Source organism: Sceloporus undulatus, chromosome 2, assembly GCF_019175285.1.
Source record: "Sceloporus undulatus isolate JIND9_A2432 ecotype Alabama chromosome 2, SceUnd_v1.1, whole genome shotgun sequence".
In the NCBI taxonomy this organism is placed as follows: Eukaryota; Metazoa; Chordata; class Lepidosauria; order Squamata; family Phrynosomatidae; genus Sceloporus; species Sceloporus undulatus.
In genome coordinates, this window is record NC_056523.1 from 241,807,010 (window position 1) to 241,832,504 (window position 25,495).

General features: G+C 38.3%; 1 protein-coding gene across 2 annotated transcripts in view; it reads right to left on the bottom strand.

Annotated features, from left to right (window-relative positions):
- SMARCA2 (SWI/SNF related, matrix associated, actin dependent regulator of chromatin, subfamily a, member 2) overlaps nt 1–25,495 on the bottom strand; it is a 183,256-nt gene that overhangs the window by 116,102 nt on the left and 41,659 nt on the right. For both annotated transcript variants that reach the window (XR_006101758.1, XM_042447930.1), the window contains exons 3-6: nt 24,224–24,353; nt 17,308–17,628; nt 13,865–13,948; nt 7,264–7,513 (exon numbers count right to left, since the gene is read on the bottom strand). Coding sequence is in view for 1 of the 2 variants with exons in the window: in XM_042447930.1 (XP_042303864.1) it covers nt 7,264–7,513; nt 13,865–13,948; nt 17,308–17,628; nt 24,224–24,353 (785 nt within the window). In the remaining variant the exon portion in view is untranslated. The remainder of the gene's footprint in view (nt 1–7,263; nt 7,514–13,864; nt 13,949–17,307; nt 17,629–24,223; nt 24,354–25,495) is intronic.

The following is a 25,495-nucleotide window of genomic DNA, read 5'->3' on the forward strand; positions in this document are numbered from 1 at the left end:
ATAAGTACAGGAACCTCATTTAGTATCCCCAAGAGTACAGGAAAATTGCAGTAGAATTAGGTCAGACAGTTTTCCCCCCTCACAGATTGAACAGTAAATAAGGAGGGGTTACTGCTCTGGCAAGAAAGAATTCCATTAAAGACAACTGATATTTGTTCAGGTCCACAGGAGAAGTTTATGATTCTTCGTAGGGCAATTATTTGTTCAAAAATCATGCTGGTACATTTTGTTTCTTGAACAGGTCTATGACACTACAAAACACATGAAAAATATAAGATTTTCATGCCCCTCTGGAACTGGCATCCTGAGCATATGTGGCAAAACCAGAAAGCAATAGCAAGGGGGAAATATTATGTAGAATTAACATGTTGGTGTCTCCTTTACATCCTGGTTTCAAAAAGAAAATGAAAGCTGTGCTGTGAATCTAAAGAGAGAACTGATAATCAGAGCTGCTACTGAATACTAGATCATTTCATAAAACCAGGATCTACAATTTAGGTATTTAAAACACCAGACCAGGACTTATTCTGCATTCTTCAGTGTTCAGTCCCTTTTCATGCACTTAACTCATTCCACTGGTTATCACTAAATGTTTTCTAGACATCTGGTAAATTAGAGCTATTAACCAATTTTACGGTTGTAGGGTATCCTATGTAAGAGAACCCCATAGGATTTAAAAAAAGCAAAATATACTAAAGTTATGTAAAGTTTAGTTGAACCATCTATCTCAAGAAAGCCTGTTAAACAAATTAACAGTTTCTTATCATATAGAAAGCATTTAGAACCTCTGTGAGGTTTTGAGATAGCTCAAATATTAATTTATAGAAAAGTACTCAACTTCACAAGGCCTGCGACAATTCTTGTCTATGCTGAAGTCTTCAAAGTTCTGCAGTTGTTGGAGATGTTGTGCCTATGCCATCTGAATGAGGCATGCCTGATGAGATGTTTAAGCATATCACCTGCCATAGTGCATCACTACAGCCCCCTGAAGGGACAAGTCTGCCTCTTCCACGTTATTATGCAAAGGAATGTCGTAGTACCTTTGAGACTAACTCGAAGAGCTCATGAAAAAGCTCAAGCTACTACCTTCTTTCTTTCATTTAGTCTCAGAGGTGCTACTGATCCCTTAGCATGCCAATTTTCCAGACTAACATGTCTATGTCTTTGAATTCTCCCAGGTTATGAACAGTGCTGTCCCATTACAAGGGAAGGGGCCAATCCTACATCTGTTTCACAAATTACTCTCTGCTTGCTTCAGAACTAAATGGACTACAGATCTCTGTGATGGTTAATAAGGTTGAATATAGCACTGAAGGTTTCAAACAACCAGGCATATTAAAATTAATTAAAATTAATGTATGGATTTAAAAAAAATCAAATAAACCACACTCCAAGGATTTCCTAAATATTTCAGCTATCCAGATTTCAGAGTCATGGGGCATTCACATTGACTGTCAGATAGACATGTATCTTCTTTTAACATTAAAACTAATTATAACAGTTACAATTTACTTTATAACAAAAACACTGCCTCTGTAACCTCTTGTTTCTGGAACTAACCATGTAGTCTGGTTTCAGACCTGGCTATGGGACAGAAACCACTCTGGCCGCCTTGGTGGATGACCTACCCAGGGAACTGGACAGGGCGAGTGTGTCCCTGTTGGTTCTGCTGGACCTCTCAGCAGCTTTTGATGCCATCGACCATGGTATCCTTCTGAGTTGCCTCTCTGGGATGGGGCTGGGAAGCAATGTTCTACAGTGGCTCCTTTCTTTCTTGGAGGGACACTCTCAGAAGGTTGTGCTGGGGGATACCTGTTTGACTCATTGGCCATTGGCCTGTGGGGTCCCTCAGGGCTCAGTTCTGTCCTGAAGCTTAATCCAGACAAGACAGAGGTGCTCCTGGTCAGTTGAAAGACAGATCTGGGAATAGGGATTCAGCCTGTGTTAGATGGGGTTACACTCCCTCTGAAAACTCAGGTTCGTAGTTTGGGGGGTACTTCTGGATTCAGCACTGAGCCTAGAAGCCTAGGTATCAGCGGTGACCAGGAATGCTTTCACACAGCTAAAACCTGTGCACCAGCTGCGCCCATTCCTTGAGAAATCGGATCTGGCCACGGCGGTACATGCCTTGGTTACATCCTGTCTGGATTACTATGTGGGGCTGCCTTTGAAAAGTGCACAGTAATTTCAGCTGGTCCAAAGAGCTGCAGCCAGGCTGTTAACTGGAGCTAGCTACAGGGAGTATACAACTTCCTTGTTGCAACAGCTCCATTGGCTGCCAATACGTTTCCGGGCACAATTCAAAGTGCTGGTTTTGACCTATAAATCCCTATACGGCTTGGGTCCAGGCTATTTGAAGGACCATATCCCCCTGTACGAGCTCACCAGAGTACTGAGATCATCTGGAGAGGCTCTTCTCTCTGTCCCACCAGCCTCTCGGGTGCATTTGGTGGAAACAAGAGAGAGGGCCTTCTCAATGGCTGATCTCAAGCTTTGGAACTCCCTCCCTAGAGAAGCCAGGATGGCTCATCCTTACAATCCTTCCAGCACCAGGTAAAGGCATTCCTGTGAAGTCAGGCCTATTAAGCTGAGAAGGACTGGGTTTTTAATGCTGGACTATCCAAATTTTAATGGTTTGTATTTTAATATATTATATTTTAATTTATAACTGTTTTAATCCTTAAAATTATTTAACTTTTTTTTAAATTTTATATGTATTTATTTTAATATTTTGTATTGTTTTTAAATTGTATTGTTCACTGCCTTCAGAAAGGTGAGATATAAGAAAATAAAATACAATAATAATAATAATAATAGACTTAAAACTTTGTGGGTAAACACCTTTCTGTGCAATTAAGTGTTCTTCCTAGAAAAGGGGCAACAAAGAGAGCATCCATTTTGTGTATATTTTCTATGGAAGATAACTAAGAAAAATGTGGGATTCCAAATCCTAAATAAGAGCCTATGTGGTGCAGTGACACATTACTTGTAAAAAAAAAATCAAGCTGGTGCAAATGTGCTATTTTGTAGTAACCACTCTTAAATTGCAATACAGGTTCAAGAATATGTCCATGCTAAAAAGGTAAAGGTTTCCCCTTTGACAAGGTTATCAAGTTGTATCTGACTGGAGGGGACAGTGCTCATCTCTGTTACTAAGCTGAAGAAGGAACTCTGTGATTATGTGACCAGCATGACTGCACAAAATGCTGTTACCGTCTATCCAAAGTGGTACCTATTTATCTACTTGCACTTTTACATGCAAGTAGAAGCTAGGACTAGAAGCTAGGTTGGCAGAAGCTAGGACTAGTAACTAGTAACTAGAATCTATGATTCTAGTTATTAAATAGTATATAGTGACTAGCATGTCAGTCAAACATTTTCCATCTCATGCCTTGCAGCAACAACTAAGCAGACTTAGGGGCTGTGCAGACCGGCCATTAAGGCCGACCTGGGGATGGAGTCGGGGTTTGGCATCTTTACGATGCACATCTTGACTCTGCCCCCATGGCGGCATGATGCCACATGCCGCTCCACATGGCACGTGGCATCACCCCGCTCCTCTGGTGCTGCATCCACATGATGCAGCGCCAAAGGAGCACTTTAAAGCTGTGGTGCCTTTAGGGGCGGTCTGCACAGCCTCTTAATCTTAGATGTAGTGAAAGTTCAAGCCATAACCAGAAAGCTGTTTCAAACTGTGGTCTTAGATTTTTGAAAAGGTTAGCAGAGAATCAGGTTTATAGCTACAGAAGCCCATTTGTCTAAATATGAGCTGTCCATATAAATTCATCAGTAAATATGGTTTAAATATTGGAGACCAGGGTTCAATTCCCAACTTAGCAGTAAAACCCACTGGGTGACCCTGGACAAGTCACACTGTCTCAGCCTCAGAGGAAGGCAATGAATGACAAACTTTCTCTGAACAAATCTTGCCTAGAAAACCCCATGATAGGTTTGTCTTAGGATCACCATAAGTCAGAAATGACTTGAAAGCAAACAACAACAACAACAACAACAAGTGAAATACATATAAGCAAGAAGGACGGATTGACAAACACAGAGATGCCAGCAATTCCAAATTGTTGGCACTAGCACTAATTTAAAAATAATTTTATCTTGGCATTGCTAAAAATTTAGAATCAGCAGCCAAAGGACTTTCACATAACATTAAAACAGAAGGGACTGGCAGGTCCTTGTTTCTTTAAATTGCTACTAGTAATACCCTTTACAAGAAATTCTAATTAGTGCTCTATTTTAAAAGTCTTCATGACAGGCACTTTCACCTAAAATACATGCACCAATATTTAAATCATGCTTGCTGCCTAATCCTTGGAAAATATGAAAAAAAAAACTATTCTTATACTCAGGGAGAAATATTAAAAGCTATTAAGTCATTCAATCATGAGATAGGGTCAACGAGGAAAGCGGTTGCATGAAGCCGCCATTTACAAGTGCTTCAGGGATTTAATCCTGCCCAAAATATATTTAATTAATCTCCACAGTGCAGTTATTTATCTTCATCCACGCAGAAAGTGAATTCTGAATTGGAACTGAAGATAAAGATCCTTTTGCAAAAGGGCATCCCCTTGAATCAACTGTGCACGAACAACAAATGTTAGATTACAGGCCCCAGGACTTTTGGAATGGGTGCTTTGCAGCAGGATGGATACTTCAGGAGCCAGAAAACCTTTCTACTGTGAACACTTTTGTCAGATGATAAAAAGGATCCAGTGACATAATCCACTGTGCTCATAATTTTGGGACAATAGCGTATGCAATTTTTTTATTAGCAATGAGAAGAAAAGAAGCTTTCGACATAGAAGAATGACATTAAATTACACTGCACATTATTAGTTTTACAAGACTTATTCATTAAGATTAAAGCAGCACTTGATTTTTTTTTTTTAAATGGTTATGAGTGCTTTATAAGAACTATGGCATAAATTTATCATGCTGGCCCAGTTTCAAATACCAAAATAAGAAGAACTATTCTCAACACTTTTAAAAATATAAAGATTTTATAGAGAGATTTCTAAAGATGTGGGATTAACTATATTCTTTCTTAGTCCAATAAAAAAATTAACAATAGGCAAGGATGCTATAATTTTATTTTAAACCAAAGTGTGCAAAGCACAATCAATTTGACAGACACTACATATGACCTCCTGTGCTTGATAGTATCAAAACTGTTTTGTTTTTGTTTGTTTTTTAAAAAATGATGGACTGAAGCTTTTAAGAGAGCTCTGAGACCATCATCCATATGTAGCTGTCCTTTACTGACATGTTCCAGGACAAGTCAAGGCTACTGCACTCCAGAAGGCCCCCACAACAAGGCAGTCTTATGGACAGCATGGATTCCCTTGGTGGCACTATCCTAAATTCTACTAAGGCTGCATCAACACTGCAGAAATAATCCAGTCTGATATCACGTTAGGTGCCATGGTTCAATGCTATGGCATTCTAGGGATTGTACTTTTGTGAGACATTTAGCCTTCTCTGCCAGAGAGCTCTGGTACCACAACAAACTACAATTCCCAGAAATCCATAGCACTGAGCCATGCGTTTAAAATGGTGTCGACTGGATTATTTCTGCAATGCATGTGCAGCCTAAGTGTGAAATACATTCTGTGAGCCTTAGGAGCCTACCCAACCAAAACCAGATTTGCACGACATTAACAGATATCATTTTGAGTGGAAGTATTGTTACAATAATGCAATCTCAATTGTGCTGTTTTCTTTTATTTAGGATGAAAATTATTCTTACTTGCACTCTTTACAAGAATAGGAGAACTACACATTACAAACAACTAGACAAATCAAACCAATACAGAAAATATCTGACAAAACTTTATGCAACAAACCCATGGGAGAATATATAATATTTGTGTATCACGCAAGTAAACTAGAGCCCCACAACCTCTGAGATGATGTCAAATATAGCCCACCTAATGCTTGAAAGAACTCCTACTCTGTCTCCCTTGGATTGAACAATGCATAAATAAGTTACCCTAGTGACTTGTGCCTGATTTGATGAGTCATGTTACACATATGGAATGGAAACAAACAATATTTTACATGAAAGATGGGTGTCAGAGTGGTGGATAAACTATCTTCCATAAAAGGGGCAGAGAATGTACTTGAAGACTCTGTGTGAGGAAAAGGCAATTAACATTAACTTTAGGAGCATGCTAATGAGAACTGCAATGGCCAAAAAACAGCTGGCATGCTTTTCTAGAGCGGTTGAAGCCCACATGCCTAACTTGTATTTAAAACTTATTTTCTTAATTGAATCATAAACATCCAATGAAAATAGAATTACTTTTGGACAGCCAACCCACATATGTTCCAAATTACCAACAGTATTACAACCTCTTGAGCATCTATCTGATAAATTGTTATTAATTCTGTGTAGTCTTAAGGGGCACAGATACCAATGATGTATCACTTTAAATAGTAACCTCCTTTACAGTTGAAGACAGCAACTTATATGTGACCGATGCTTAACCAAGGAATACTTCCTCAGAACAAGATACAGTGAAGAAGTGGGCTGCAAAGACTGTTTGTGTATAGAAATCTCTATGGACACCTCTCCCATCATGCTTCATTCTGAAAAAAGGCAAGGCATTTGGACTTTCTCTAGAGAGTAAACATATCCAGTTTGGGTGCCCAGGCAGCAACTGACAAGAGGAGTTACATTTATTCACTCATCTCAGATAGTAGGAATTCTTGCTCTGCTGATGACTTAGGCAATGAGAGTCAGTTTCTCAGACAAAGTGTTCTGTCTCTGAGCCTTATTAGTCTGCCTTTCTGTGAAATTATTACCAATACTTAGTTGTGTTTTGTGGGGCAAATATATGACTTGTTATTTTCGAGGCTTCATACTCAATGCAACCTCAGCTTCATACTCAATTTTTTGGGCCTGATGTATTTTATGATTAGCCAATTTGTGAACAGTCCTGCATCCCATGACAGCCAATTTGGTGTGGCACTCTCAAAAGGTTTTTTAATTCTAAAACGTATTAATGATCTAAAACATGTTATAGACCACTAACTGAAGACACATGCTTAACTGCACAGCTTGTACCATAGTACCACATGGTTCCTGGGTTGATTCAAGAAGGTATGACATAATGATTGCTGCGATATACTACGTAAGTTTCAATATGTTATATCATATAATATAATATAAAATATTATATTTATCATATTATAATTAAATTCACAAAGCAAAGTTATAAATGTGAAAAATCATAGTCTCAGTATTACCTATATTCCCGTTCTTGGAGAATTTCAACAGGGTCCAGCCCTTGAGGCTTTTGTATAGGACTGATACGGTTCTGTTTTTGCTGTAGCTGAACAATAGGCGAAGGTTGACCAGTTGTGGGTTGTGGTACAGAAGGACCAGGCATCACTGTAGCAGGCTGGGCAGGGGCAGGCACGGGTGAAGGTCTTCCACTAGGGGCTGGAACAGGAAGCTTTTGGGGTGTACTAGAAACATTCATATCTGCACTTTGCCCTGGAAAATTAAAAGTACCAATGTTAAAATATATGACCAAAATTATCTAAAATGAATAACTGAACATTAGATCCTTTAGTACAACATATAGGTCAAAAGTTCAAAGACATTTCAACAATAAAATTCATACAATAAAGCAAAGATTGTTAACGTCTTAATTCCTGGATCCTGAGTGCAGTGGTAGGCCACTGTGGTGAACAAAGCGCACACAAAAAACATCCCCCCTCCAATTGCTTTTCTGAGAAAACTATCTTTGTGTGAGAGAGAAAATTATGTTATTAAGCTATTGTTTCACTCCAAAGAACAGCAGAATATCATGTAATGCTACTGTATATGATCAGGTAATGTACAATCATCATCATTATCATGATCTTATAACATCTAGAATAGTTTCTTGTTGACAGAAGTTAAAGAAAATGTATGTGCCATTAGGATTACAAACATCTGTCTTTATTTACAGCCATTCAGTATGATTTTTAAGGGGGGAAGGAAACAGCTTGCATTTGCAGTGACACATAAAGAAATCAAAGCTGGTGCATGGCTGGTAGGTGATCTGGCAGATGTACCGATTTAATAAAAATTCTGATTCACAAAGGAAGTGGTCATTAAATTGTATACGAAAAAATAAGAGAGACACAAATAAAGAAAAATCTATGTAAAGATTGGTTTTATTTTCTATTTGTGTGAAGGAACTCAACTTCCAATACAATAAATGTTATGCAAAAAAAATCTTAATGTGTCAATACGCATTTTTATGGGGAGGGGTTCAATAACATTCATCAAATTCTCAAAATGGTTTTTGATTCTGGAAAAAGTTTAAGAAACAGTGCACACACACACATTAATCAGTTTGTCAGATACTGAAAATTCTGCTTAAAGTTCTAAACTGCATCCAGGTATGCTACAATTCCTAGTGTTCATGTGTGAAATAAACATTTTCCATACAAAAGCAAAACCCAATTAAGTAATATATAACTCTGAAGTCTGGTTTACATAAACCAGTTTGGGAACTGGGTTCTTGGACAGCGCCTCCCATCTACGGTTCTCCATTTCCTCTCCAGTATCTTGGTTTGAGAAGGCCATAGTTTACCATTATGTCTGATTATCAAACTAACCTTTTTGTAACTATCCTGAGAATGTGACTGCAAAACAATTTTAAATATTTTACATAAATAAATGAATAAGATTTATATTTATCCTCCATATCAAAAGGAAAACCAATTCTGAAGCATGGTTTCCAGTTCTGGTTTGGAGAACAAGCACCAATCATAATTAAACATCTCAGATGCAATAGCAAATGAAGATTTGCACAAATGGGAGAGTGGATCAGTATGTACAAGAATGTGAGTCTAAATAAACAAAAAACTACTTATACATATACATACATGTGTGTGTATTTTGCATAAAGACATTTTGATCATAAATATGCCCACTTTTTGGACTACTGGTTTTGTTTGTTCTTTGGCACTGCCACTTCAGTAACTACAGTTGCCCCTCCGTTTTCAAGGATTTGAAATCCGTACCCCTTGTGTATCCACATGGGGCAAACAAAGGGGGACTAAATGGTGTGTGTGGACTCACTGTAGGACATAGGTACATTAGACTGTTGAGGAACCTTTTAACAACAGGACTCAAGAGGAGTGTGTCTGAACCTGAGGAGTCTGACTGGAAGAAGGTTAGAAAGTCTGCTCCACCATAGAAGAGATGATAGGATAGAATCATAGAGTTGGAAGAGACCCTAAGGACCATTCAGTCCAATCCCCTGCCACACAGGAACTCACAATCAAAGCATTCCCTACAGATGGCCATCCAGCCTCTGCTTAAAGACCTCCAAAGAAGGAGACTCCACCACTCTCAAGGGAGTGTGTTCCACTGTCAAACAGCTCTTACTGTCAGGAAGTTCCTCCTAATGTTGAGATGGAATCTCTTTTCCTCTAGCTTGCATCCATTGTTCCGTGTTCTAGTCTCTGGAGCAGCAGAAAACAAACTTGCTTTATCCTCAGTGTGACACTCCTTCAAATACTTAAACAGGGCTATTAACCATCTCTTTTCCAGGCTAAACATATCCAGCTACCTAAGTCTTTCATCATAAGGCATGGTTTCCAGGCCCTTCACCATTTTAGTTGCCCTTCTTTGGAGACGTTCCAGTTTCTCAACTTTTAGGATCCTGTTAGGATGCTAACAGGAATTGTCAGCTTCATGGATGGAGGGTCTCAAAGAGGACTGAAGTATCTGAGAATTTTTATTTATTTATGTATTTATTTATTTCAAAGTTTTATATCCCGCTTTGTCCCATAACTGGATTCAAGGCCGGTTATAATAATTTAAAAAGACAGAAGTAAAAAATTAAACAATAATTAAGCATTATTAATAATAAAATATAAGTTAAAAACACACTTAAAACTAGTAAAAACTATAAAAAGCATTTACAGCACACAGCACAAGTAAAATTCATCTACCGAACGCCTGTCTAAATAAAAATGTCTTCAGCTGCTGGCAGGGAGGGGGCCGACCTGACCTCGTGTGGAAGGGGTTCCACAGTCTGGGAGTAGCCATACAGAAGCTCTCTCCCAAGTCCTCACCAGCCACACCTATGAAGAGGATGATGCTCGTTACTGGAGCAGTGTACATGGTAGAGGTAGAAATAGAGGTGGATGAGGAGACCAGGACTGAAGCCAGATCAAGTCTAAAAAGGGTAGAACTGGAGACAGGAGGCTGGGCAACAGTTTATGTGGTTTTTTATAGGCGCTCGTAAGAGACAGAGGATGACGCTGAGAAGAAATAGACAGTTGTTTCAAAGCAGTGAGAGGAAACTGGTGTCAAGAAGACCAGAGATGTGTCAATGCAGACCTGTAGTGACTCTGATAACCATAGCGAAGGGAGCTTCTGTAGTGATGATAATCTTGGTAATGGTACCAATCCTGGCAAGAGGGAGAATATGAGTGCTAAGCGCCTGGATGCTCCCTCCATAAGTGTTTATGTATATATCAAATGGTGTACAACACCACAGTGTATGGAGATACCAATGCTGTCTCTCTCTCTCTCTCTTTCTTGGTAGAATGACCTGAATGTTACATATGGAATGGAGACTTCTTCTTTCTCAGTGAAGGAGAAAAAGGATGATGTACAGGTGAAGCCTGATGTTGAGGCGAGACTGTAACATGAGGTGTAGGCACAGTTCATTCTAACTTCTTGATTAAAGGAGAGACTTCTATGTCAGTTGGTACTGAAGGTACCAATGGTAAATTGACTGTGGCTGAAACAGAAGGTGCAGGCATTGGAACTGGTGGCACCAGTGTCAGTATCAAAGCATATTTGGAATGTTTAGACCTTTTCTTCAGACCTGCATCACCTTTCTTCACTGATCACCAAGGAAGCCCCAAAGAAGTTGGTTGCTTGCAGCTTGATTTTGAATGAACCGACTCTCCATCCTTTACACTCTGTCTTGAGCCCAGATGCCCAGCTGTCTAAACCACAACAGCAGATAGGATCAGTGTCGATGGAGCCGTGGAGACCAAAGCAGAAGGTGAAGCCACAGAGACCACTGGAACTATGAGTATCAAGCTGGTTAGTTGGGCCTCTAATATTGGTACTGACTGTTACAGTGACACACAATCACCCAACGCTTTTCTCTTGTAGCAACACAATGCGTTTTGCTATCCCACTGCTGCCACTAATTTGTGACACGCACTTGTACTTTTTTAAATCTTTTCCTTATTAATTTGTGACACTATCACCTATGTGTGATGGTCACTTCCTTTTGTCTACACCAACTTATATGTGCAACTAATTCCCTAGTTGTGTTTGTAGCGTGGTTACTTATTCAAGTCCCAGACAAGCCTGTACATTAATGGTTGCCAAACTGTGCTCTTTAAGGGATTCTGGACTTCATCTCCCAGAATATGGCTGAGGCTTCTGGGAGCTGAAGACCAAAATCTTTTAAAGGGCACATTTTGGGGACCCCTGCTGTATGTGAACAATAATAAAACTTTATTTAAAAGATGGTTTGAACAATGTTTCACTTGTTGAGATGTTTTATGAACTTGTTACTTCAAGGTCTTGCTTTCTTGGTTCCATTTTGTTAAGAGTTACAGTTTACTTCACAACACTCCCTGGAGAACAATAATTACTTTCATCCAGGACCCACACAGTCCTTATATTAGGTTACTTTCCTAAACTTGGTTCTGTACCAGCCATATCCCACAGGATATTACACCACAGCAACCCCCTCTCTAAGAGTTTTATACGTCCTCTGAGTCACTCACTTCTGGACTCTACCCCTAACCATCCCTATCTGACTCTAACTCTATCTGTCCTAATTATCCTCTCCAGCCTTTAATTTGACTAGTTGGCCCCAGCTCCCTCCCTACTGGTTGTTGCTAGGCTGGCCAAACTTTGCCTTCTCTCTACACCGACATCATTCTGGACTTGCATGACTTGGAGGAGCAAAGCTGAAGCAGAGTGAGGAGGCTTTCTGGAAGCATCCTGGGAGGCTACCTGAAGGAATTTCTTCCAAGAAGGCCCTACTCTTCAAAGCTTGGCTCGTAAAATGAAGCACAAATGGGACGTGTTTTGACAAAGTAACCCTCTCCCAAGCAGAACAGACACTAAGGCAGTCCTTCAGAAAGTGAGACTTTCCAGCCACAAGAGGAGCAAGGCTTCAAAAGGAGGTAGAGGCCATAGAAATAAGAAAGGGAGGAAAGAATTCTGAGGTAAAGGGAAGGTGTTTTTTTTTAAGTAATAGATGGGAAAACTAGAATTAGAACAAGAAAGACTAAATCAGAAACAAAAGGAGGAAGGATCAAAGAGAAACAAGATACATAAGAGAAGACTACTCAGCGAAAAGCAGGAGAACAACTAAATGAAAGTCACTCTGCCAGTAGACAGAGAAACTGGGGTGACAGTAGCTTGGTAGTCTGGATCATGCGTGGTAGGCAGGGCATAGCTTCCTGCCAAGCTACTCAGCACTAGAATATTCAGAGTCAAGTTTCTGCACAGATGCAAAACTCATTTTTGTGAGGCATAAAGAACAGAAAGATCATTCCAATAATTCTTTGTGGATAAAAGTTACTGTAATTAAAGGATTTTTTTCCCTTTCTTATACAACTTTCAGATGGAAGAGAATTAGAAAGTTGGATAAATGTGCCTGTCTAAACTGTGATGCAACCACAGAAAGAGTATTTTCTACTACTACCAGTGTTTGGAAAAAGAGAAAAGAAGCTACCTCTAGTACCAAAATCCTAGCCACAACACTATCCCTTGACTCTCTACATTTCTGTTTTCTTGTCCTAATCCCATACAGTCTGTCATTGGTTCCCAGGGATGATCACTGTTCCTTAATCACTGTATGAGCAAACAGAAAACACAGGAAATGGAGGAGAAAATGAGTAAAGCCATAGAGATTCCAGATAGAATACAACAGAAATAAAATAACTGCTTCTATTCAGCCCACCCAATTAGTTTATTTTTGAATCAAGATTTGCAGTCCATGAAGACACAGTAGCTAGGCTTCAGAACTATCTATCCGCTGTCCACACATCTGACGTGTATTTTAAATAATACTGCTTAAGATTTCAGAAGCTGAATGAATGTGGTTTTCTACACTGAATTCAAAGGACACTAGGTGACTGTTATGTTGATGTGTGCCTTCAAGTCATTTCTGACTTAAGGAGAACCTAAGGTGAATTCATAATGGGGTTTTCCTGGCAAGATTTGTTCAGAGGGATTTCTACCTTTGACTTTCTCTGAGGCTGAGAGAGTGTGAGTTACCCATAGTCACCCGGTATGTTTCCACAGCCAAGCAGGGGTTTGAACTTTGGTCTCCGGAGTTATAGGCTGTATCTGTACTGTGGAAATAATCCAGTTTGACACTGCTTTAACTGCCAGGACTCAATGCTATGGAATTCTGGGAATTGTACTGTTTATGAGACATTTCTCCTTCTCTGTCAGAGAGCTCTGGTGCCACAACAAACTATAATTCTCAGAATTCCATAGCAAAGAGTCATGGCAGTTAAAGCGTTATCTAACTGGATTGTTTCAGCGGTGTGGATGAAGTCACAGTCCAACATTAAATGAATTTTCAATGAGAAAATTAAAGGTCTTTTATACTTTCAAGAAAGAAAGGGAGGAGTAGAATAGAGGTGGAAGCCATTAAACAAATCTCAGATGGGAAGAGACAGTATTTTTAGATAAAAAGAGCATCTTAGTTGGTATATCTAGGATAGAATATTCTGGTGCCATTTCCCAGAAAGCATGTTGTCTTCCTTCAGCACTACAACTCAGCTGGTAAATTCACTGTATTAACTGTTTGTTATTTAAAGGGCTCTTAACAGTTTGTATTATTATTTTTACCTTCTGGCCAAGTTTTTGGAGCCATAGGAGCAGTGTGTCCTGGCATTCCTGAAACTACCCCTGGTCCAGCTACAGGAACAACCACTTAAAAAGGGAAGAAAATATTTTTATTAGAAAGTGCCACACAAAAGAAATAAACTAAATATATTTTATATCACAGTTGTGAATTTTAGTATGAAATATAAACACATGTTCATAAATACACTTTCACTTTCAGAGAGTCTGCTTACCACTTGCTCTTGTGCATGTTACGGTGTGTATATATGTATATGTGTACTTACAGTACTTTAAAGAGTCTGGGTTTTTTGATAATGTGTAGGCTGCATTTGTATTGTAGAAATAACACAGTTTGATACCACTTTAATTATCATGGCTCTTTGCTATGTAGTTTTGTGAGATATTTAGCCCTCACTGTCAAAGCTCTGGTGCCACAACAAACTACAATTCCCAGAACTCCCTAGCATGGAACCATGGCAATTGAAGTGGTGTAAACCTGGACTATTTCTACAGTGCAAATGCAACCTACATGGTTTTAAATTTCAGCACAATTTATCTATTTCATACTAAAAGATAATCATATCAAAGGAAGGACAAAACAATTCTAAGCTGAAAAAAGAATCCTAGCCATCTTGAAGGGACTCCTCACATGAGCTCAAAAAACTTCCTCCTTTATGTTGCATTTTCAACATAAAGATAAAGACAACCTGTCTCAGTGTTTATCTCCATCCCATGATGAGCTTTTACCTGTGGTGACACCAGTTGATTATTTTGGAAATTTATCAGAAATCCATTAGATTGACAATTCAAAGTTAACTCAAGATCTAGCTATGTCTTTTTTTCTGCACCCAGCTTTAGCAAGATGTCGTCTCAGCAGGAAAACAATTGTATTCCATGCTGCCTGAGAAATGCTATTAAAGGAACTGGTACTTTGGTAAATACATTGGGTGCTAAAGCGAGATCAAAAGGCAATGCATTGATAATGACAGCCATTGTATTTGAACCTTAAGTATTTCCTGCACTTGTAACACATAGGAATTAAGCTTGTCGTAAATCTCTGCATCAGTAATCATTCAAGCCTAAATTTTCTAAAATCATTTGCAGTGTCTCAGTTTTGTACCTCTGATATTGCACATAGGAGTTTAGGAATTTTAAGTCCAAGATAGATCTGTTTCATCCACTGTGCTTCAGGACAGTAGAGAAAATTCAATAAATTCCCTTGAACCTCTGATTCAAGCGAACTTATTCTACTGCTCCACTCTGTAGTAAATGCTGAATCCTAGTCTGTACTATTTGTCTTTTGTTTTCACTTTTGGGTACTGACAGAGGAAAACATCTTCCCTTTGTTCTTCTTGAAACAATGATCTTGCACCCCTTTTCAACTACATGAAGCACTCATTTGATTGTTGTTATATACTTCCAAAGGTTACCAAAGTGAATCATTCTCCCCAACCACTCCCACCCCACTGCTGGATCTCTCAAGTCAGCATTACTGCCTGCCACCTTTACTGCAGTGACCTATTCCTCTTTATGACTACTGGCGACTTTGCTGTCTAAATTGGAATCTATTTCTGTTCCATTATTGTTTGTAGCTGTTTCTGAACTACTGTGTATACACATGTATAAGTCTAAAAAATTTAGTAAAAAATTGGCCCAAACGACCTGAGTCAACTTATCCATGGGTCACTGTAAACACTGTACGGTACTTTAACTCTTATTTAAAAAGGAACCATCCCCTGGTGAAAGGCAAGAGTGTAATCTGTTTTGGATGCGCTGACCCCCCATCTACTCTCTCATCCATCTCACCTTTAATGTGAGCTCAAACAGCTACGCCTGCTGGAATTTTGTAAGTTCTCTGGCATTGTTTTCCTTTGCTTCATCCATTAGATCCTTTGTTACATGTCTCTATGTTTTACCCTCGACTTTTCTATGGGTCATATAAAAATCCATAACTATGGTCCCCAAACCTGCCCTCAACTTATACATGAAGTTGACATGTAGTTGAATATATATGGTATCTTTGTTTCTGTTATCCTGTACCTATTCAAAAGCAATAGTTATTTGATCTTTAAATCCCTCTATTTTAATTTTTTGTGCCATAGAAAGCACCTGCTTTCTTAACTTTACCTTCTACTAAAACCTTTTCTAGAGCATTCCCCATCACATAATAATTTTCGCTTGGAGTATTGACCAAATTCACTCTAGATTTATGATCTGCCTCCCAATGCTTTCAACAGTGCTTTATCTATGAGCTGCCTTGGGTCCCTTTCTGAGGGAAAGGGAGCATAGAAAACAACTAAATAATCACAGCAATCCATGATCCACTGTAGTTGTAGTAATCGAGAGTGCTGTGAAAGCTGCTTCATCATAAACTGCATCAGCCACATACTGTAAAAACTTTTCCAAGTTATACAATGCTCTTTGAACTGACCTTGCACTAGAGCCCATAGCAAGCCTACCCTGGTAAACATTGAGTTAGCAGCTGAGGCTCTAATGGACAGTGCCACACCACATGAGATCTTTTCAATGCTGCATCTATCCTCTTTGTATCAGCATCCTTAATAACATGTCACCATCATGTGAGGCAATTGCACTGGAAGCTAATGTGGAAATAGGATCAGCCAACTGAGGTAGACAATTGTTCCACTGTTTTTCTATCCAAAGTGTACAAGCCTCTGCTGAAACTTCAACGTTTTTTTAGAATTAAGTGTTGGCTCCCATTCTGATTCAAAGGTTTTGTGAATAACCCTGGCGCTGGAGTCTCCAAAGCTTTAGCTGTAACCTTTTGCAACATGGCTGGCACATTACTGGCTGTTTTTCTAACTTCCATCTTTGCTCTCATGTTCTAAACCTAAATATACCAATACTTTTCAATGTAGAATCTGAAAGGTATCTAAATCTGCATCTGCACTACAGAAATAATCCAGTTTAATAAAACTTTAACTGCCATGGTTCAATGCTATGGAATGCTATTAATGAACTGATTGTTAATTTAATGCCAGATAGGTAGAGAGAGAAAGAAATTCCTTGACCAGCTAGCATGGGCAATAGAAAAGAAACTGAAGGGGAGTAAGGGGGCAACAGTAATAATGAATCTGAATGCTGGTTCTAATGCCCTAGACAGTTGGCATGAGGGAGTAATCAACTACAGTGCATTGCTCCTTTAGCATTCCTGAGACTACACAGACTCTCTTATTCCCTGTAATTCTCTCTTATAACCCAAGCATTGATTTTGGATGTGCTCATGCAGAATGCACCAACCTAAAAAAGGGAAAAAATAGGGCTCTGTTGTCCCTGGCAGGCATCCTATGATATATGCTGCATCATCATATACGGATGGGACTGGGCTCTTATTCTTAACATGCTTAAATAATTAACTGATGCCACTTGTTGCCCTCATCCTTGTGTAGAAATAAATGGAACTGATCAACAGTGTAGTACTTTACCAGATGGCTTGTAAAGCGTTTGTTGCTGCTGAATCCCAGGCAGTGTCCTCTTGCCTTGTACAGCAAGTTGCAGATTTTCAGGCAATGGCTGACCTCTAGCCAGCATCTTGTATGCTAGAATCTGAGCTCGGAGTTGATGCAACTGAACAGGACTGAATGGTGAAGGCCCTCTAGTGGGTTGACTCATCGCTTGTGGATCTCCTGGCATCATGGGTCCTGGCTGGGTGGGTGGCATCTGAGGTGGTGTTGGGCCTCCTCCAGACATTGGACTAGACACATGCTCTGGTGCACCCAATGGAGATGGATGAGGAGACATATAGCCTGCAGCACAAAACAAAATGACAAACAAATTTTTTTTCCTGAATGCCAACGATTTAAGCACTAATATTTAATTAGATATCTGAAGAAAGCATATTCTCCCATAAAGTACTGTTGTTACAACAGGTATTCCCAATAATGAAACGATAAAAGTTAGCAGGCTATCCTTGAAGCAGAGCTACTTCCACATGTAATTCAAGAGATTTTTAAAAACACAAATATCAAATTATCACTGACATACGAGATGTGGAAGCCTAGGCAAAGAAAAGCAGAAAAAAATGGGAGGTGAGAATGAGGTTCCTCCCTTTATTCTGTAGTTTCCCCCACCCTGAAAGATTGAAAAAATGGATTATAAAATATTTGCTTTTTAAATGATAAATAAAATATGTAAAACAAAGTGTTTACATATTTACTGTTCCAAAATCATTTCAAAAAACTATGTAAGAGGAAGATGTTATGTAACAATGTGTACAGTATTAGATCATTATAATTCCTGGTCTTGGATTCCTTTTGTCAGTTCATTTTGTGGTTATGAGGATGGTATGCTTAATACTACAGAGAACTAGCGGAGACCAAATAATTTTCATTGTTTTACTAATGTCAATATTATCTTCTGTTTTTATTGGATTTCTCTCCCTGCTTCTCAAACTGGCAAATTAAAGAGGTGTTCCTGACAGTTGAGTACCTTATACACCATTTGCAACAAATACACACACACACACACACACACACACACACACATATATATATATAGAGAGAGAGAGAGAGAGAGAAAGAGTTAAAATTTTAATTATATTCCGAACAAACTATTTTACTAAATCAAATGTAGTATTTATATCAAAATAATTTATATATAAATAATTTTATGTTTCTAAAGTACCAAAATTACTTTTAATCTTTCAATTGTCCCCAAAATTCACTTTTTTCAAAAAAATGTTTCCCACAGCTTCAAAATTTCTGGAAATTTTACATCTCAACCCTAGCAGAAACAATAAACAAATACAAATTGCCAATAGATGTCACATTTTTTTCCTCCCATCATCTGAAAGTGTTTGAAAAATTAATCCATAGATCAGTGATTTGGATTTAATTAGATTCTATGCTTCAATGAGCAATCTTTGCAAGGTGAAAGAAAAATAAACAAATTTAACATATAACTTAACAACATTTGATTTAAAGACTTAAAATGCATATTATGGTGGTTGTGTGGGTGTGTATATACTAACATATAACCCCTAAAACATTCCTCTGTAATGTACTAGAATGCACATCAAAACAGGAAGAAGTGCATGGTACAACTTGCAACCTCCCAGCCTTCAAAGGTCCAGCACTGAAACATTAAACATACACACACCACTTTTCTCCCATGTTAAAAAAAGATTACTGGAGAGCTTTGGTGAAATACAATGTATATTAAGGCTATACAAAGATTATTCTTTCAAAACAGTAAAGATAGCGATGTCCCCCTTATTATTGTGATGTACTAGTATCAATAATTAATTAATTAATTAATTAATAATCGTATACAGTAAATAGAATGGGAAGGGGGTGGAGAACAGACAATTTCACTTTAAATTAAGAGCTAGCAAAATAGCATAAACATGAAAATTGAGTGAAGTATGTTAACCAAGCGATGGCCACACAAAAACGTGCATACATTTATCTGGACATATCTTCTCTATGGTTACTCCCAGACTGTGGAACTCCTTTTCATGGGAGAACCAACTGGATCTCTCTGTGCTCTTTTTCCACTGACAAGTGAAGACATTTTTATTTAGGCAGGTTTTTGAACTGTGAATGTTATGGAACTGTAGTGTGTGTGTGTGTGTGTGTGTAAAGGGTGTGCTGTTTCCTAATCTTTTTATTTTATTATTATTTTTATTGAAACCATGTTTTAAATATGTTTAAGTGTTTTAATTCATTTCTAGCATGTGTTTAATAATAAATAAAATATTTTTATTTATATCTTGTTTTTTGTGAAAACAATAAAAGCAGCTCATAACATTTAAAAACATTTTACATACAATAGTACAGTATATATACCATATCCCTCCTTTAAAAAGAATTAAACAGGTTAGACTTAAAATTGCCTAAAATAAGCCATTAATATCTAATAAACAATGGGCAGAATAGTAGAACAATACAAAATATGTTGGTGAAATCACTATATGGCCAAGTACTTTATTCTGGAAAGGCCTTAATGATACTAAAATTTTATTCCTTTTTAACTTTAGTGCACTAATGTTTTAGCTGTATCTTTTAAAATTACTGTAAATCACCATGAATCCCATTTGGAATAAAGGCAGGATAAATTCAAGAAATAAATAAATAATAGTTCCTTAACAATAGCTAAGTTGGCTGGCGGTGATGGGAGCTGTAGTCCAAACCATAGAGGGGCTAGACTGCATAACCCTAGTCTGACTACATAAAACATACTTCTTTTCCTCAGCTTGTTGAAACTATACATGATATAGGAATGAATGTAAATAGCTTATCTCACCTCAAGATCACGCCCAAATTATTATTACTTTTTATTAACTGAACAAAAAGAAAATGATACTGCTACAGAGTTCAAAATCATCATCACATTTTGAAATAAGGAGCTCTTATTCTGTTCTGCGAACCTTCTGGAATGTCAGGCAACTGTTTTAATTACCTTATAGAACATTTTAAGCTCTACATAAATGCCTAAAGTGTACTGCAAGTGCTTGGTTCCTACTGTCAGTTCCTTGGGGACAGAACTATGAATGATGTGCTTCTGTTAGTGCTAATTTGTTTTTTAAAATTGCCAGAGATTAACTGTATATTATACCTACCTTCTGTTCTTAGAGCTTAACTACTCAGCATATGCTGTTACAAGTCCATCTGACCTTTCTGTAGCCTTCCCTATCTTCCAAAAGCATTGAAAAACAAACAACGGCAGATATTCTAGCCAAGGGAATGCAACATGAAGGCTCTGAGTAGGCAGGCAGCATTATTAATATGGAGACCAAAGATATGAACTGCTGAAGGAGAATATATCTAATACAGAATATGTCTGCATAATCCTTAAATCCACATAGCTGCCATATTCTTTAAATCATATTTCATCCAGCAAGTATCTTTCTGCCTCCACTATTGTTCTTTAAGGGAGTGCAAATAAATTTCTCAAGCTAAACAGGCCTGCATATCCTGTGACCAACCAAGACAACTGAAACCCACAGCCATGTATTGTGACTTGTCAGATGCGTGACACCCCCTCTGTTTTTGCAGAGCTGGGCATGTAGGAAAAACACAAGGCTTATACCCCTGACAGGCTCCAACTTGTTCAGGCCTGTATTTCTGCCATGCTAGAATTACTGTAACTTCACTGATCAAATAATTATTTACAGCTGCTGTTCACTTAATTTAGAACAAATGTAAACAATTTAAAATGCTTCATACTTATCAGATGCCTGATTTAGTATTTATAAGTAAATAATTACTCTTGGGGGAGGGGAAGAGTTCTTTCCCCCAGACAACAAAGCTAGGAAAACAAGAAACACCTACATTTAACTAGCAAAGAGACAAACATGATCATTCACAACAAAACAGTCTTTATGACATCCCTGCAACTACCTCCTCTAATAGAAATTTGTTTGTCCCACTGAGATATCACCGGTAATGACACACACACAAAAAACAATTTGTATACCTGACCAAATAATGCCAGTGGTATTCAATTACACCAGTTATTTGATCACATGGATCAGGCTTTAGGGATTTAACTATACCTGTTCTTCTCCCTGCACACCCAAGCAAATATGTTTACTGTCCCTTATACTTTTTATGAGACAGTCTAAGCACTTCAGAGTCTTGCAGACTTGATTCTTGAGAGACATGCAGACAGTCGTATTTCCCTGCTGCTAAGAATCTATATTTTCTACTGTTAAAGTTATATGCTGTCTAAATATCAACTTAAAATCATAGACTCAGCACTGGAAGGGTCCACAAGGGGCACTGAGTCCAATCTCCTGCCATGCAGGAATACACAACTAAAGCACTCCTGAAAGATACTCATCCAACCTCTTTCTAAAGATCTCTAAAACTGAAGTATCCACCACCCTCTGAGGCAATCTATTCCACAGTTGAACTTCTCTTACGATACACACTTTTTCCTGGTGTTTGGGTAGAATCTCTTTTCTTGTCATTTGAATCCATTGGTTCAATGTTCTAATTTCTGGAGCAACAGAAAACATACTTGATCCAAAAAAACTAGAATGTTTATAATCCATTCTAGCATTTAGTTTGTATTACACAAAATATTCATTGCAGAATATGTAGCAATCTGAGTTGAAGCACATAAAAACTGTGATTTATGTAACATTTATATATATAATCCTACACATGAATACAAACTAAGAGCTGAATCAAGACACAGTGGTGCAGTAAGCAGCCTGAATCCAACCCAAGCTTCTCCGGCACTTTTCACGAACAGGATTTTCCCATTCTTAAAAAGCTGCCCAGGTTGGATATGGGCTGCCAAATGCCCAAGCATGTGGCAGTGTGATAAAATCTATCACTCATGGTTACAACCTGCATCTATCCTGGTGCGAATTACATGTGTGATAATCTCCTTTGTCACCTGCCTTTAGCCCTGCCCTCTGCAGGAATGCAGTCAATGAGACTCTTCCCAAATTAGAATTTGGACCCTGAGCTGAAAAGGGTTCATTAATGTGGGCAGACAGCACTGCATGGTGAAGGAAGGTTTCTAAACAGCTTGAACCCTGGATGAGTTTCAAGCTAAGGTAACATTACCAAACAAGCACACAAACACCCTCAACAACAAGAATGAAAGTGGTGTGTGTATGTTTGCATGTGCATGTGCCTCCACGCACCTTCATGTCCTGTCGACTTATGGCGATCCCATGATTTTCATAGGGTTTTCTTAGCCAAAAATACTCAAGAGATGGTAGGGAACATCGTTATCATCATCCATTTATATCTCACCTTTCTCCCAATAATGGGATTCAAGGTGGCTAACATCAGTTTTTAAAACAATACAGATTTTTAAAAACTATATAAAAAGTGTGTTAAAAGTATAAATATAAAAGTTAATTTTAAAAACAAATAATTCAAAATGGTAAAATATTAAATATTAAAGTATTAAAATCAATTAAAATATTACACAAACCATAAAACTTCACATTAGATTTATCTAACTGAATGTTTACTGTCTTTCATATCAAAATCTTTTAAAATATTCACTCTGAACTGCTCCAGTTATGTGTGTGTACGCACATGCGCATGTACATAGAAGATAGCCAGACAGAGAGAGAGAAGAAGAGAGGAAGAGACAAAGATAAAGAAAAAGAACACAATACAGGGAAAGAAACAGACAGACAAGAGAGAATGCAAGAAAAAAGCCTCACTGTCCATCAATCAGGATCGGCAGCTTCTTAGATACTTCAATATTAACAATCATTTATATAGGTCTCTTTAGGGACAAAAATTGCTACATACTATTCCCATTCTCCAACACATATCAATATCTGTGAAGTAGGCTATAATATATATAACAGATCAGGAATAATGAGTCCTTGGCCAAGTGAGACTCTATGGGAAGTCTTCAGTTTCTGAACACTGAATCACTCTGGCTCTGTGATATATTATCACAAGGAATCAGGACTGTTCAGAGCTCACAGCAGTTGGCAAGATAAATTTGGTCAAACTGTTCTGAAAATAGTTGCATAGCCATCACTAATGTTCTGCCCATCAAAGCCAGAGTCCAGATCACTAGATATAAAAGTGGCTATAAAATAAGAGGGCACAGTATATAAAGTCAGAACTGGCAGATTGAGAAGATGACTATGAGGAGATATGGTCTCAATCCCTGTCATTTCCAATTTAAAAGAATCTGAAGACTGGAAAAGGACTCTGCCTGAGGGTGAGAAGAGCCATTACCAGATAATACTGAGCAGCACAGACTAATGGTCTCGCAGAACAAGGAAACACAGGAAACTGCTTTATTGCCACCTAGAACAATGATCCATTTAGCTCAAGACTGTCTACCAAGAGCGGGGAACCTGTGGCTCTTCAGATATTGATGAATTCTTCTTTCATCCTTCACCATTGGTCAGGCTGGCTAGGGCTGGTAGGAACTGGATTCCAGCAACATTTACAGAGTCACAAGCTGGTCACCTGGATTACATAGATGGCCAATGGCTCTTCAAGATTTCAGTCAGGAACCTTTCCAAACACTTGCTGGGGATGCTCAAGACCTTATGATTTTTCAAATGTAAAACACATACTTTACGATACAACTGGCTCTTAAGACACAAGGCAATGGGCGCTTGCAAAACAAACAAACAAAAAAACAGTATTTTTAAAAATCCACCAAGTACAAAACCCTTAGGATTTCCACCTTATGAATCTTTTTAAACCCCAAATTTTAAACCCAAATTTCCACCAAGTTGCACTAATCTAGGGAAGAGTTTGTCACATCTTCAGTACATTTTTTAAAAGACAAAACAAAACATCAAGGAAACAATTTAACCTGTCAGACCTAAGAAAACTGGCCCGTAGTTTCATAAAGCTTAAGAGTAATTTCAAACATATCAAAAGTACACTGGATATAAACCTTGGCTGTGTTGATCCATTGGACTCTGAGGTGGTCCCATGCCAGGATGTGGAGGCCGCATACTTCCACTCTTCATAGAGCTGTTGTGCAGGTCTTCAACCATTCCTTTGTCATGCAAACCGTCAATGGGCTGAGAGAGAAAAGAAAATTCATTTGATTTCACTGTTATGGGTTTTTAGCTTGTTTCATCTCAGGGGCTTGCATCAAGAGTCACAATGCTTAAAATATGCCTACACACACACACACACACACACACACACACACACACACAGAATATATGTTAAAGTAGTATAAATAATATTAAAATAAATCAAAATCCAAAACACATCTTTAAAATTTCCAAAGCAACAGAAAATCCAAATGGCACTAACAGTATGAAGTCAAGAAGCTGAACAGCACTATGCGTAACATGACTTGGCACCAGTCTTTTCTGAAATTGTCTTTTCTGCATAAAGTCAAACATGTTTTTGACATATCTTAAGTTATTTAAAAAGCCATTCCTTAGCACTCTTGCTTTTCTTTACAGCACTCTTATGATGTATCTGAACAAGAGTGCTGCCAACAATAATCTTCTACATTTTAGTAGCAACCAAGCAGAACCAAGCAACCACAAAGATCACTTACATAACTTGGAAGCAGACGTTAGTAGCTCAGAATAAAGAGAGATTTACTATATCAAGAACACGCTCTACCTATAAGCAGTAATCACTGTATGAAAATGCCCCAAATACAAATTTCCCTTAGACATAAAGAGTTTATTGCAGGAATCAACCCTTCCCACAGGGAGGAGAGGGTGTGACAACAAATTAATCCCAGAGAGCACTTTCCTTTAACAATGCCATTTCATAGCCTGCAAAAATGCTATTGGATAGGAAAGGGCAGTGTTTGACTCAGCTCAACAAACAAGGGAGAGAGGAGGTGGTATCTGTGCAATGAGAATACAACAAGAAGTAGGCAATAGGATACAGGGAGAGTGGCCATACGAGGACAAGATGAAATCGACACTGGATGCAGAGTAACAAGCAATAGGAGAGAGAGGCAAGTCTGTGGAAAGGAAATCTTCTCATTACAAACTTGGACATTTTAAGACAAAAATATCAGCACAGGATCAAATAAAAGATTTACTTCACTTGCCAACTGAGAACACAGAGGACCAGGGAACTGTTATTTAGGAGAAAGTACATGAGGAAGAGGCTCAGGGAAATGGAAAGAGTACATGCATGCAAACTCACACACACACTCCTTTGCACAGATAAAGAGCTGAAGAGCTCA